At 49.8% G+C, this 14,415-nt stretch overlaps 6 protein-coding genes across 6 annotated transcripts; 4 read left to right on the forward strand and 2 right to left on the reverse strand.

Annotated features, from left to right (window-relative positions):
• Positions 1-611: 611 nt before the first annotated feature.
• Positions 612-1,472, forward strand: GPI2 (phosphatidylinositol N-acetylglucosaminyltransferase; the record flags this gene model as incomplete). Its single annotated transcript, XM_018857316.1, has 1 exon — positions 612-1,472. The coding sequence occupies one exon, from the start codon at positions 612-614 to the stop codon at positions 1,470-1,472; it is 861 nt and encodes a 286-aa protein (XP_018711413.1).
• Positions 1,473-2,595: 1,123 nt separating this feature from the next.
• On the reverse strand, positions 2,596-3,336 carry METBIDRAFT_11509 (uncharacterized protein; the record flags this gene model as incomplete). The annotated part of the gene is made up of 1 exon (XM_018854008.1): positions 2,596-3,336. One exon carries the CDS (start codon positions 3,334-3,336, stop codon positions 2,596-2,598), a length of 741 nt encoding a protein of 246 aa, XP_018711414.1.
• A 2,372-nt stretch (positions 3,337-5,708) lies between these two features.
• Positions 5,709-7,978, forward strand: METBIDRAFT_31566 (chromatin modification protein). The gene has a single exon (XM_018855880.1). The coding sequence runs from the start codon at positions 5,730-5,732 to the stop codon at positions 7,815-7,817; it is 2,088 nt and encodes a 695-aa protein (XP_018711415.1). The 5' UTR covers positions 5,709-5,729; the 3' UTR covers positions 7,818-7,978.
• A 200-nt stretch (positions 7,979-8,178) lies between these two features.
• METBIDRAFT_31567 (uncharacterized protein) lies at positions 8,179-10,448 on the reverse strand. The gene has a single exon (XM_018855881.1). The coding sequence runs from the start codon at positions 10,186-10,188 to the stop codon at positions 8,569-8,571; it is 1,620 nt and encodes a 539-aa protein (XP_018711416.1). The 5' UTR covers positions 10,189-10,448; the 3' UTR covers positions 8,179-8,568.
• Positions 10,449-10,984: 536 nt separating this feature from the next.
• On the forward strand, positions 10,985-11,731 carry METBIDRAFT_78035 (uncharacterized protein; the record flags this gene model as incomplete). Its single annotated transcript, XM_018858805.1, has 2 exons — positions 10,985-11,165; positions 11,250-11,731. The coding sequence occupies 2 exons, from the start codon at positions 10,985-10,987 to the stop codon at positions 11,729-11,731; spliced, it is 663 nt and encodes a 220-aa protein (XP_018711417.1).
• A 1,615-nt stretch (positions 11,732-13,346) lies between these two features.
• Positions 13,347-14,270, forward strand: METBIDRAFT_17064 (uncharacterized protein; the record flags this gene model as incomplete). Its single annotated transcript, XM_018854689.1, has 2 exons — positions 13,347-13,903; positions 13,985-14,270. Coding segments are annotated over 2 exons (843 nt in total), but the record flags the coding sequence as incomplete, so codon positions are not given.
• Between the last annotated feature and the right edge of the window lie 145 nt (positions 14,271-14,415).

Raw genomic sequence — 14,415 nt, forward strand, 5'->3', positions numbered from 1 at the left:
GAAGAGACATCTGGAGCAGTGGCCAATGGAATGTCTGTTGAGCTAACTGGCCTTTTTGGAGAACCAAGGTGAAACTACCGAAAACAAGAGTTTATATAGGCCAAGAAAGCACGTACTGAGTTTGGGTGCACACTGGGTAAACGTGACGTGGTTCTAGGGCCGGCCCTAAGATCCGCGCCCGCGGGCGAGGGAAATTGGGGCCGGCTGGGTAGACGGTATTTTGAGGCCCGCCATCTTGGGTTGATTGGAGCATAATATTGGTATGGCGGGGCAGATCTTATCATAGCACGTCAAGAAAAGGAGGGAGCAAAGACAATGTTGTTTTTGGCCGTCAGTGGTGTCTTTTGGCCGCATGGCATTTATGGCACTAGGCCCGAGAGACGGGGGGCCTGGCCTGGGCGCGCGGGCCCAGAACTCATACTGTGGCCCCAACTTATACTGCGGCCCCAGAACTTATACATTGGAGGCCCCGTCACCCAAGCACGTTTGAGTATACGCCTTTGCGGACAGCGCAACACCGGCCACACGCCAACTAAATCCCGGCTCTTCGACCAAAGACCAAGGCCATGGCATTGAAAACAGACCCCCAAAAAAATCACGGTGACAGGGCCATGTTCCATCTGCCGGGAACCATCTCTGCCGCTCATACATGGAGGAAACTCCTATATCTTCGGCAGCCTTTCCCCGACAACTACACCCACGTGTCGTTTCTAGACCAGCTCAAGCGAAACACCACCGTGGCGCAGTACTCATACTTCAAGTTGTTCAACGACTTTTCGCTCGTGGCCCTCTACGGGCTGCTTTTGCTTCTAGCCAACGTGAACTTCTCTGCCATATACTCGTCTCTATGGGGCGCCAGAATCCCCACCGTAGCGTCATCTGCCGTGTCTCTCGTTTTGCTAGCTACGGACGCCAGTAGCGCTTCTGGGCGCCGCCACTTGAAGCTGTACGCGGTGATCACAATGCTCTTGCTTATATTTTCCCCCACGCTCCGATCCTTGACCCGGTCGTCGTCGCTGGATTCAGTGTGGGCGCTTTCGTTCATCCTCACCTGTGTCAACGTCGTGTATCACGATTATGGACTAGACCCAGCATCACTGTACAAATCCGTGGTCTCAACTAACCTATCGTTTGCCAACGCAATAGTGCTAGCCTCGCGGCTCCTGCTGTCAATGGCAGCGTTTTCGTATCTCATGTTTTCACTTGAGGTGTGTGTGCTCATGCCCGTGTTTGACTTTCGCTTGCGTCAGCATTTTCCGCGTATCCACTACTTGGGCATGGCTTTGGTATGTGTGCTTGTGTCCACGATGTTGTATTTTGTCCACGGCTTTGTTTTTGCCTTGGGCTACCTTGTGAGTGTGGCGTTTGTACTGTTTGGACTCCCGCTGTATTTCTTGTTCTTGCAGAAGTACAAGAACGAATTGCAAGGGCCGTGGGACACGGCCAAACCAATATTCCGATCCTCGACGTGACAGGTCTGAAAGGGCGATGGGGTTTATAATACTCATAAACTTCCAAACATTCATTTCTTACACCGCATGCTGATCTGTGTCGGAGATGATAGTTATGACCCGAAGAGCAAAACATGGAACTTTCACTAGTGAGACTGTGGATTGCAATCATGTGACAGGTGAACCAGAAGCAAATTTAAGTCAATTCGTACAATTTCAATTGGCATACTGGCAAACACGAAAACGGAGCCACTACGATTCATTGATGATGCCATTTGCAACAATCCTGTTTTTCGTCTCTTCAGAACTATCAGATCTCAGAATGCTCATAGAACGAATCGCTTGATTCGAATCGTCAGTCATGTTAGCTTTAACAAACAAAGAAGCTTTGCTTCGAGTTTGTAGCAATTGACACGTCAAAGTAATCTTCCTATATTTGCCTCTTGTTATCAAGTCCCAAACATTCGAGTCTCTTCAAAATGCAACAGAACTGAAAAACTGGAGCTCCAAAATTCATCCAACTTATAATGGTCTGCAATAGGCTAGCTTTGATTGAACAGGATGACATTTGAAAACTCTCAGTACAGAATGCCCTCCAGGCTAGTAGAGTGCCTCTAGCACTTTTTTGGAGTTATGGCCTGAAACAATTCATTTTTCTCAATTTTTGGGACTGGGTGCAAATTGAGTGTAGCTCGATTTGACTGGTCCAAAAATTGTTTTTGAAAAGAAGATTGCAGCACGATTCCGCATATGATCTTATACTACACTACTCAGTATGGCCCTACGGAGCTTAGCTAAAGTTGTATTGACGGGAAACAATGCACCGTGGTATTTTCTTTTAAGAAACATCAAATTATGGAACGGCGCATAGTAACCACAGAACTGCATGCTTCCCACACATAGCAGCCCTATCAGTACGACAAACGATATACTCTGCTGATAAGCCCATAATTGATCGTACTGTTATATCGAGTAGGTGAGTTTTCATCAATCTGCGAAATAAACCACAACATATCTCCTCAATGACATGATCGAGGCTCCTCCCTGCTCAACATAACACCACTTTTTGTGACACCTGCTTTTACCTGTTTCAGATTTGTCCCAGGTTTACCCTCTGAAGACATGACTTTGTAAGTGTGGAGTTTCAGGTTTGACCGTATTGCATGTTGAAAAGGACTTTACTGGTCATGTCGTAACGATCGTTACATGGCATGTGGTCAGGCTTATTGTCAAGCTCTCTTATGGCGTTGTTGCGATATTTCACTAGTTGTTGAAATTTATTCAACGTGCGTTCTGTTCCGGTTCTAGCTCTCTTCATGGCCGGATTATCTTCCCTTGGGTTGACATTTTCAAAGTCTCTGAGACTTTTTTCCAATTTAGCAACTATTGCAGCTGCAAGATTCTTTGTTTGGGATGTTCTTATAAGGTAGTCTTTCATGTGTCCCACTGTGCTCTTACGTGGTGGAATTTTGTCCAGCCCGAGTTTAATCAACACATGTGCCTCCGTTTTCCCTGAGCGGTTTCCCAAGTTCCTGGACTTGAATTTCAAGATTCTGTCCGAGGAATCAAGAAAAAAATCTTCGTAATATTCTTGAGGATTTTTCATTGGCCAATACGTGATGTTGGTATAAAGAAGTCTACCGTGACTTTGATTATTTTTCACAAAAGAGAAGAGCTTGTCTTGGTCTGCGTCAAAAGCAATCTCTTGATGAATCAACATATCATCGATCAGTCTTTTGATCTCGGCGGGCATCAAAATATTATGAGTATCCACTTCCAAGTCTCTAAGGTGGTTGCATGTTTCATTGGTATCCACTATAGGGAAATATGCTTTTCCGTGGGCAATCCTGATGTGTTCCATTGCTTTGTAAGTCACGTATTCCATGACGGTACTATCAAGCGTTTCGTAACAGCGTGCTTATGTCGTCTCGATTATTTCCTGTAACTCCTCATTGGTCGAATCAATGTTCGTCTCTCTCATATTGATTTGTGCATCAAAAGCTTTCTTCATCTTCTCCCTCGTGGAGAGGAGCTTCAGCTTTGTTTTCTCAAGGCTGTTGGTGATTTCGAGTAAGAACAGTTTTTTGATTTCCAGGGGTGTGAGCTGGAAGTCGTTAACTATGTCAAGCCGGTGAGTCTGCAGATTGTTCGGAATTTCATTGAGAAGTGCCACTTATATCTCTTGAGGGGCTGAGTCCATCAATGCTCTAAATTGGTTTCTTTGATGATAGGCTTTGTTCCTGAACACTATCTTCTGCATGCCTTTCTTTCCTTCACTGAGAAGAAATTCAAGATCCAGTTCTCCGGTTACATTTTCTTTATCACTGTCAATCTCTTTTATCGATAAATTTGAGACTTCATCCACAATCTCTTCTTTAATGCCACTCACATGTCTTCCTGGGTGCTTCTTCTGGGGCTTTTGGGTATGGTGACTCCCCTTAATCTTGTCTGCAGGTACACGTCCCTCGTTCAACACGTTGCCTTTCCTCATAAGTGACTTTGAGTTTGGCTTTGATGCTTGCGCCCATGTCTTGCCGTTTTTCTTTTCCGTTCTCTTTTTCAATTGCATCTTTTCTCTTCTTCTTAGCCTTTCATTGACTGAAATTTATCCATCGTTGATGTCCTCTCTACTCTTCTTTGATTCACCTTGCGCATTCGCGGGATTATCAGAATCGAAGTTCGGACCAGGTGGGCCAAGGCAGTTCGATTGCCGGTTGGAGTCTGGAAGGCCGCCTTGGTGAATGTAACTGGAGGTATGGCTGTTTTCTTTTTTGGGGCCGTGAGTATTATTCATCATCTCGAAATAGAATGTAGTGTTTTTCTTCTTTCAAAGAAGCACATGTATTTCCCGAGACAGGAGCGAGAACTTACGAGAAACCCCTGACCATTGCACGGGCCCCTACCCTGTACACACCCACAATTTTTTTAATGAGCCGAGATCCGAGCCCAGGTTTATTTGACCATGAATGACATATATGCGATTTACACCTTGACCGTCATGGCAAGGAAGGATTTCAGCGCCCTCATTTGTTTAATTTTGAGTCGTATGGACCCATTCCCAATGCAGTCCAGCCATTGTTATATGCCGTCCCTTAGTTTGATGTTTCTTTAACGGGTACCAGAGAACAAACGTTAGTTCAGGTCTGTGGGGCCGCACTGGGCAGTGTAGTGAGAGAGTATATGCGAGGCGTGTTGCGATTCATTTTTCATAAAATCAAATCTCCGAGAGCTGCTAGTAAAGAGTTCTTCACCTGCTTTACAAGCCTATCGATGTCACACCGATTGCACTACATACGCTCCACGGGTATGAAGAGACTTGACGAAAGAAAAGTACTCGGACTGCTTTTCATTAAACGCACAGAGCCATCAGCATTTGAAAAACCACCCAGTCAACCATTATGATAAGTTGGTGGTTTAGGCATCTTCAATTTTATCTTGCATTCAACACATAATTTACTCCATTGTAGTAATCTTTTCGAGTTTCTAATTTCTCCTTCTTTTCACATACCCCTATTCTATGCTTTACAACTGAATTTTTTTTATCATCATGACGGTTATATTTATCCATGGTACAATTGGTATGGGATTCGGATTCTAATATACCAACAAGCAATTATCCGCGAGGCTCATTCCTGAACTTGACATGAAGCTGCAGACACCAGCCGAGCGGAACTAAACGGGACACCAATCCCAAAGCTATCCCAAACCGAGAAACACAAACGGACAGCCAGAACAAATAAAAGAAAGGTTCAAACCATCAAGGGCCAACCCATATCAAACACTGGCGCGTCTTGGTCGGCGGCGGTCGTGTGCTCACCAAAAACTCCAGCGCGAACCGTGCACTCAAAACACCTCTTCAAGGCGCCAAACTCCTTCTTCCTTCCCTCATATCCACCCACACCATCGTGGACCGCGGCCATCCACACCCACCCTAGCCCCCTGCGGACGACCTGACCCGCCAGCGTGCGAAAAAACTCGCCCTCTCCTTTTTTTCCGGCCGAAATAGCGCCCCCACTCGGTCCACAAATGGCGCTGAACTCCACGCCCAACTCACAGCCGCCACAGGCCGCCACGGCGGCGCCTTCGCAAGCTGCAAATGCAGGTGCCGGCTCCACAAACACAGGCGCCGCTTCCGCGCCGGTTGCGGCCCCCCTGGCGCCGGGCCAGCCCGCCAAACAGCCGCCGCCAAGAGCCGGCCAGCAGCAATACACACAGGCGGATCTCAACCGCATCGTCATGGAGTACCTCAACAAAAAGGGCTTCCACAAAACGGAGGCCATGTTCCGCATGGAGAGCCTCAACCTGGCGACGCCGGCCGGGCCTGCAGTGACTCCGGCAGTGACCCCGATGGCCGGGCCAGGGGAGATTCTGCGGCCGCCCACGGGCGGCTCGGCGCGCTACCCGCGGCTGGAAAGCGAGTTGCGTGACTTGCGCGAGCGCGTGGTGACCACGGAGCGTGAGTTGCGCGAGACCAAGGACCGCGAGCTGCAGTTGGCCAAGGAGCGCGAGCTCCGCATGTTGCGCGACGAGGAGGAGAAGTACCGCCGCGAGAACGACCCGGAGAACTACTCGCGCGCGTACCGCGTGTTGCGTGGCTGGGTGGAGTCGTCCTTGGACTTGTACAAGCCCGAGTTGGCGCGCTTGATGTACCCTTTGTTCGTGCACTGCTACCTCGAGCTCGTGGCCAAGGGCTATGCCGCGGACGCCAAGGTGTTCTACGACAAGTTCTGCGCGGACCACCGCATTCTCCACGGCTTGGAGGTGCGCCTGTTGGGCGGCATCTCCTTGCCCCAGCACCTCCGCGAGAACCCGTTGGCCCAGGCCTACCGCTCCAACAAGTACCGCATCCTCGTGTCCAAGACCACCATGAACTTGTTGCTCTACTTCCTTCATGAGAACGAGGCCGTGGGCGGTGCGGTCTTGATCCGCATCATCAACCAGTACCTCAACCCCATCATCGCCACCACGAAGCCCGACCGAATCGCCCAGGAAGGCGAGGCCGACCCCACCGAAGGCATCCCGGGCTATCTCGCCAGCACCAACGAGATCGAAAAGTTCAACGAGCAGTCTGTGTCCTTGGGCAAAATGCCCCTCGACCCGGACGTCGAGAAAGAGCTCGAGGCCGAGTTGAAGGTCAAGGACGAGAGCTCGCCGCCCGTCAACGGCAAGTCCCTCGTCCAGGAGTTCGAGGAAATGACTGCGGCCGAGAAGGACTCGCCCGCGCCAGACTCCCTCCCGTTGCCCATGAAGGACGCCAGTGACATCAAGCGCATGATCTTGGCCGTGGAAGACTCCCGCTCCAAAATAAAATTGGGCGCAATTCAGGCTAGCGCCCCATCCGTGTGCATGTACACGTTCCACAATACGAACAACGACCTCACCTGCCTAGAATTCAACCAGGACTCGAACTTGGCAGCTGGCGGTTTTCAGGACAGCTACATCAAGCTCTGGAGTCTAGACGGCCGCCCATTGAAGTCGCTCTTGAAGCGCGACCCCCACAATAATGACAACTCCCGTAAGTTGATTGGCCACAGCGGGCCCGTATACGGAATGTCGTTTTCTCCGGACAATAAGTACTTGGTGTCTGCGTCGGAAGACAAGACTGTGAGACTTTGGTCTCTCGATACCTACACCGCTCTTGTGTCTTACAAAGGGCATAACCTGCCAGTTTGGGATGTCAAATTTTCCCCGTTGGGACACTACTTTGCAACTGCCTCTCACGATCAAACTGCAAGATTATGGGCCACGGATCATATATACCCATTGCGAATTTTCGCCGGCCACATCAATGACGTGGATTGCGTTGAGTTCCACCCAAACTCCAATTACGTCTTCACAGGCCTGTCAGACAAGACTTGTCGCATGTGGGACGTACAAACGGGTAATGCGGTGAGAATATTCATGGGTCACACCGGTGCTGTCAATTGTATTGCTGTTTCGCCTGATGGAAGATGGCTAGCCAGTGCAGGCGAAGACAGCATGGTTAATATATGGGACATTGGATCGGGAAGGCGAATGAAGACGATGAGAGGCCATGGACGCAGCTCCATTTACTCATTGTCTTTTTCCCGTGATGGAAGTGTACTCGTTAGTGGTGGAGCTGACAATACTGTGCGTGTTTGGGACGTCAAGCGCAACACCTCTGATTCAGGCCCTTTGCCGGAGGCTATTTCGGGAAATGAGGGTCGGAATGGTATGACCAATGCCAATGACGGTACAAAGAAGCCTGCAGAAAAGACTAACAGAAAAGAAATCATTGCAACTGCTGACCATTTGACCGCCTACTTCACGAAGAAGACGCCCGTCTATAAGGTTCACTTCTCAAGACGCAATTTGTGTCTTGCCGGAGGCGCTTTGCTATCTTGAAACATTCAGACTGGTTTAAGGAATTTCTGAGCAACTACAAGACGAGACAGCCTTCTGTCTGAGTTGTGTTGTTGTTTCGGGCTCAAATCGTGAATGACCATGGAGGTGGCTTCCAAGGTCTAGGTCAGAAACGCGTAATCGGTACTCATACATCCTGCCATTCTTTGTCACACTGATTAATGGATTTAGAGTTGGCTGAAGGTACCTGTATGCTTCGCGCTGAAATCTCATAATTTACTTCAAAGGATTGCACGCATTAAGGAACAAGATTCCGCATTAAGTTCAGAGAATATATCTGTTTGGTCTTTCGACATGAATCAAATTTTACACCACCACCAATATTTTCTCAAATGAATGTCATTTTATTTCCTTACATTACTTGCTACATGTATTTAGATTACGAAGACCCATTGGGCTTCAAACATAATACTCTTGGTCTATAAAAGCAGGCATTTCGCATTTGACAATAAAACATACAAGCTGATAGACGGCTACTGGTTATAAAGTGAAACCTGGTGCCGTGGCTGCAATTTTCTGGGCTGATTGAATACAAAACAGACGATAGTCATCATTGTTGGAATCTTCCCCGTGACGGAGTCAGAAGCAGGTGCCAAGATAGCTTATTTGATTTTTCAGGTCATACGAGTCATTTGGCACAGAACTTGGAAAATTTCATCCCGCTGGTTGATGCACGTTTGAGTGACGGTACCCGTCCTCTATCAGTGCACAATGCCAAGAACACAAAAGTGGCTCACTGAAGCGGCGCAGTGATGAAAAGCATTAGGTAATGAATGTTCCCTAGAAAGTGGTCTAAGCAGTCTAAAGGAATGCTTTGTATGATTGACTTGCCTGTTTTGGTGTCTCCATTGTATTGTGAATATAGGTCAGCAATGTCTGAGATGAAGAAGCTTAAGTTGCGGTTCAAAAGTGCTAGCCCGCGCTCAAAACGGACGTTTCTTGGGTACTTCTTGCCATCCGTCCCCACAAGACCGTCCAGCATCTTCCCCGATTGCTCGATATCATAATAGAGCGGATAGGTGACAGTTGTGGACACGTGCATTGCCACGGGCGTGGCTCTATTATTCGACACCACTTGCTGCGGAGAAAGATGCTCCACCAAAAAGCTCCTGGACCCGGCATATGTCATTTGATACTTCAAGGACACCCCCGTGACCGACGAGAGCATATTCAAAAGCGCAACGATTTCGGAAAGCCCGGCATTTATGCAGTCGACCAGCGAAGAGTAAACATGGGCCATGCCATCGAGTGGATTAGGAATGGAAACAGGGTGGAGTTTGGGCTCCCCATTGTAACACACGTCGAGGATCTCGGCAATCGAGGACGGGAACTCTATGCCAGAGATTGAATGATGGGTGGAGTTTTCGGCCATTTCGATGGGAAACGCGTGGATCACCTCGGAGACTATGCGACGCATGGAAGAGAGAATGTGGGGGAAGACCGAGTGCTCAAGCGAGTCATGCAAGGATGCAACCTGCGAGGCCACAATTGCTTGTTTTTCCTCGAGAAGGCTTTTGTAGCACGGGAAGTCGTCCTGGATAAGCCGGGCTCTTTCTTTGACAATGTTGCGCGTGGCGAGAATGCGAGATTCCAAGTTCTCATTCGCGGTCTCCTGCTTTGCAATGAGTTTTTCCAACTGCGGAAGCCAGTGGACCAAGCGGTCCCGCCTGAATGGACGCAGCACGTTTCTGGCCACAAGAGTATCGATCTCTGTGGACGTTGCGGTTTTGATGTCATCGAAATCACGAACACCCCTGATAAGGCTGCTCATGTGCCGGACATCGTCCACAGTGTACGAGGGTTTTGCCTGTTTTTCTCGACGCTTGGGGGCAGGCGCCGTTTCCGCTCGGCCAGCCACACTTTTGGCTGGGGCGCTCTCTAGATGGGCCGGTAAACAGTATGCTTGGCCTTCGAATTGCCACACTATGGCGTTGGCAGAAAGCCCGTTGTCGTGTGTGTCCTGCGATATATCTGCGAGCGGCACGAGATTCCGCACATCCGCCTTCAAATCGTAGAAAAGGCGATATTTGACCGATTCCTCGTTTGTAGAAACCCAGACATTGACCCGTGCTCGAAAGCTCTGCTGGGGCATGGCAGGAAGCGAAACCACGCCGAAATTCATCCGGGTATTTGCACTGATCGTCTCACTCACATAGAGAAGATTGGCCAGAATCTCGGGGCTCGCCACCGGCAGCAGATGGCCCTCTTGTGGGGCCACAGATTCATTACCAGCATCCTCAGGCATATAGTGAAGAGTGAAGAAAGCCTGCGCAAAGGCAGGAAAGCCAGCGGGCCGGAGCTGCACATTCACGAGTCGGAGGGATTCTAGATTCGGGAGGCGCGGGCCAGCCATTGGCTTCGACTTTGTCCGGGCGAAAATGAGAAAACCAGACTTCTGTTTCCTGGTTCCACCGATCTGTAGAACAGAGTGCAAGTTATCGCTACTGATAGAGGGTCGCGCCCCAAGACCCGTGCCTCCCACATATTGGCCGGTGCATCATCAGACGGCAAATGCTAGTTGCTGGCATGGCTGTAGATTCGAGAGCCGGACGCGACCCGGGCTGGTGGTGTCTTGGTTATCTAGAGCAGCTTCAGCGAAAGAAGAGAAGGCGGGTGTTTTGCTCTGGAATTCAGTGAAGTGTTGTTGTTCCAGCAGATGAGATTCATTTCAAAGATGAGATTCATTTCGGTGCGAAAACAGAGTCTTGGTTAAATTAAAGGTTTGGCGCATTGGCTATTTATTGTTTTCAAGCCGAGTCTCTTCTCCCTAAATAGCTCCTTTTGGATCTCCACGAAACCATCCTGAAAGTGGAAACTGGTCTGCTTTAATTACAACATGGGGACCTCGATTGACATACGTCCCCACCCATCTCCGGGGAAGAGCCGGACATCCTGTGCATACTGGGCCTGAGACTGCGTGGGTTTCCAGTAATGAACTAAAAGTAGCATCCCAACTCAACTGTATATACATACAGTTTGCCTGACGCGCAGGTAGACTCAGAGCCTCACTATTCACACTATTCCGTAAACTCTTATCCTGACAAATTTTGGAGCTGCAGCACCAGATTCTCGACAGAAGCAATCTGTTCCCGGCAAACTGGATACAAACCTGGGAAAGCACCAAGAGCCACTCTCACAAGCGACACAGAATGCCGTCGCCCCGCTTCGTGGTCTGCTTGGCCCATTTCTGTGAAATCCACGGGCCCTCCACCATTATATGCACCCAGCGACAGACAAGCACGGGCCCCATGCTGACATCAACTCTTTCCCTGTGTGAAAGCTGTGCCCTAATATTACCCAAAGACGCCACTAATATAGTGACGGATGTGGGCGGGCGCTCTACGGGGGCGCCTTCCAAAACAGACCCCAGTTTAAAGAGAAGTGGCTCTTTGCACGGAGAAGCCAGCGCACAAGAATATGGCGCAAGCCCACAATGCTACATTTCCACCAAGTACCCCCAGTCCCCACGGCTCTACACGTCTCTTATGAAACTAGTGATGAAATGCTTGTCCGTAGAGGCCACGGCCGACCCACTGAAACCGCTTTTCTATGGGGACGCCACCAACGGTTTCTGCCTCAGCAAGGTGTTCAGCATTCCAGATCTACATGCCCGCGGAGCCGAGCGCAAGTACGCGTTTTTGGTTTTGTGTGACTCGGAAACCCGTCTCTTGGAACGGTGGCATTTCGTGTCCAGTTATATCTCTGAAATGATTGCATTTTTGCAGACCAAGGTCGAGGCCGTGCGAGACCAGGCGAAAATCGAGAGCCTTGACAATGAGCGGTATTTGCGGCGCCTGAAAAACATGCCGCGGAGCCTAGTGGAGTTGGCTGGCGACAAGGAGTTGTTTGTGAGGCTACATCTCTGTGGCATTGAGCTACTACGCGACGTTCGGTGACGTGTTTGTAGTACATCGATATATTGTGGAAGCTTTTGCTGCCGATCTCTGAGGAAGTTGACAGATAACGTTTGTGTGGCGGAGATTCAGTGTGTGTCACGATGTCCCGGCTGGAGACATCACATGATGGATTACACCATGGGCCAAAAGCCTAGGCTGGGATATGTGGCTCACTTGCGCATTTCAATAGACTTGAAGCGGACTAAAAAGCACACTATAGGCAAAAGTGACGGGTGTTGCTTTCAACTTATCGCCAAGTTCTGATCTGAGCGCCACAGTGTTCCACAAGCTAGATGCTGGCCGGTATTAGTAGGTGTTTGAGACTTCCGTCTGCTTCATGAAATGAACAGTGTTGCTAATAAATGCCACCTCTAATAATATGATACATTAGAACATAGATCAGCGAGCTGCCTGCGACTTGCGCACGCTCGCAGCAACGCCACCACTGTGACCTTCTTTCATTTGCTATCTGGATATGCTGCTGCTCCAATTTGTTTATTGCAGTTACGCCTTTTTTTTTGCAACTACGCAGCCGCACTCATGCGAAATGACGCGAAGACGCGTACCAATAAGGACCAGCAAAGCTTGTCCCAATTCACTATTGTTTAATCAGACCTAAACTCCCTTGTTTTACTGTTGATTGGCTCTTGACATGGAATTCGGGTACGCGAAAGCGGGCGTTGCTGTTTCGGGGGCCGTGGCTTTTTTACTGTCCTTGGTGTATGTAGTGCGTGTTTTGTATGGCCTGTCCAGTGAATCCATGTCAAACCTTGATGTACAGAATTTCTGGGAACAAGTCCATCTGCATCTAGGCGTGTCTATTCTTCCATCAATAAGGATGCCCAATGCTACAAATCTGAGCGGCCTGACACAGGACGAGTGGACGCAAATATACAGAAACTACGACTATGATCCACGGGTGCTTCCAGCACTATGGGTGAGTCGGATTTCCTCACAACTACAGAACACGACGTTTCTCGAGCCAGAATTTGGCTTGCCGTTTCTGTGCGACGCGCTCTTGGGCATTTCCTTGAGCCCCGACTTCCAATCGCTCTCTGGAACCTTGGCAAACTGCCTGTTTTTATTCATGGGGCCATATGATCAAACATCGCTTGAATCCGTTTGTAGAGACTCTTTACGGGCAAAGGGGCCCCCGGTGGAAATCTCAGGACCCGTCGATGCGCCGTTATCTGCGCCGGTCAGGAAATACGTCGGAGCCAATTACTTGTATTATAGCCAGCAGAACCCGTCTAGACTTATTTTTCTTGGGATACTGGAACTAACCTCTTCTGCCTTGCCGAGCTTGGTCCTTACCACGAGCAATGGCGGCACTAAGGACACTTTAGCTTGCATGGTTCGTGACTACTTGGAGGAAAACCCCGAGCCACGGCAAATATCCATCGTCGAACAGCTCGCTAGGCTCAAAAAAATAATGAACGACACAAAAGCCGAAAAGGCGCTTCCCGCATCATTGCCTCATGAACAGGGTGAAGATATTGGAACAAGCTTGTCGCCCGACGACTTTGATCCAGAAATAACCAACGTTGATCGTGGGTGTGCGTCTACATCACAGTCTGAATTGGCACTCCAATCAACACCAAACTGCTCAGTTCCTCCAGGAAAGTACTTTCATGAAGCCGAGCTTGCAGGAACCCACATTGGCTTCCACTACGACTGGCGATTCTTCAGGACCACGAAATTGTCGGACTACGAGCGCAAGGTGGTGCTACATCGGCTAGCCAAAGCGTGGCTCCGTTTCTCCAGGTCTGCCAAATTGAAGACGTGGCTCGCGCACGGCACGTTACTAGGCTGGTACTGGAACGGCATGAGCTTGCCCTGGGACCAAGATATGGACGTGCAAACGACCTATGAAAGCATCGAGAAGATGGCCCGGCTGTACAACCAGTCTTTGGTCGTTGACCTCTGCGACGACCCAGACATCGCTAGCGTTCATCTGTATTTTCTAGATGTGAGTCCGCACTACAGAACCAGGGTACCCCAAGACGGCAACAACGTGATAGACGCACGGTTTATAGACACAGACACGGGTATTTACGTGGACATCACGGCCTTGGCCATCAGCCCCACTTATCAGCAAGCAGGAGAAACGCAGCGTCAAGCAGCCAGCCGGCTCCATGCGCTTTTCCAGCCGGATTACCGCGATCTCCTCCAGTCGGCGCACATGGCACCAGGCGACATGATACACAGCATCCACCTGGAGCTTGAGGCGCGCGAGCAAAAGTGCTGGGAAAGCCGCCACTTGTATAATTGCAAGGACCTGCATTTCCACCGGCTCGATGAGCTAGGGCCCCTCCGACCAACGGCCTTCGAGGGCGAAGCCGCATATGTTCCTCGGGAGTTCCAGGCCGTTCTCCTCAGAGAGTACCCGAAGGGACTCACATCACGGGTGTATGGTGACTGGGTGTTCCGCCCCTTTTTCGGGGTGTGGACGCCCCTTTACAAATGCCGCAACGACTTGTACGGCAGCGAGTGCCGGGACAAGAACATGATTTTGGAGGAGAAGGTCACACGTCTGTACCGGCTTAAGCGAGAGCACTGGTACGATTGCGTGGTCCAGGAGCCGCGGGTGGATCCCTACATTATTCGGAGAAATAATGCGTTGAAGCTAGACGGGGAACAAGTTGAAGCTAGGAGGGGAAACAACAGTTGAAGCTATTCTGAGA

The sequence above is a fragment of the Metschnikowia bicuspidata genome, assembly GCF_001664035.1.
Source record: "Metschnikowia bicuspidata var. bicuspidata NRRL YB-4993 chromosome Unknown METBIscaffold_3, whole genome shotgun sequence".
Lineage (NCBI taxonomy): Eukaryota > Fungi > Ascomycota > Pichiomycetes > Serinales > Metschnikowiaceae > Metschnikowia > Metschnikowia bicuspidata.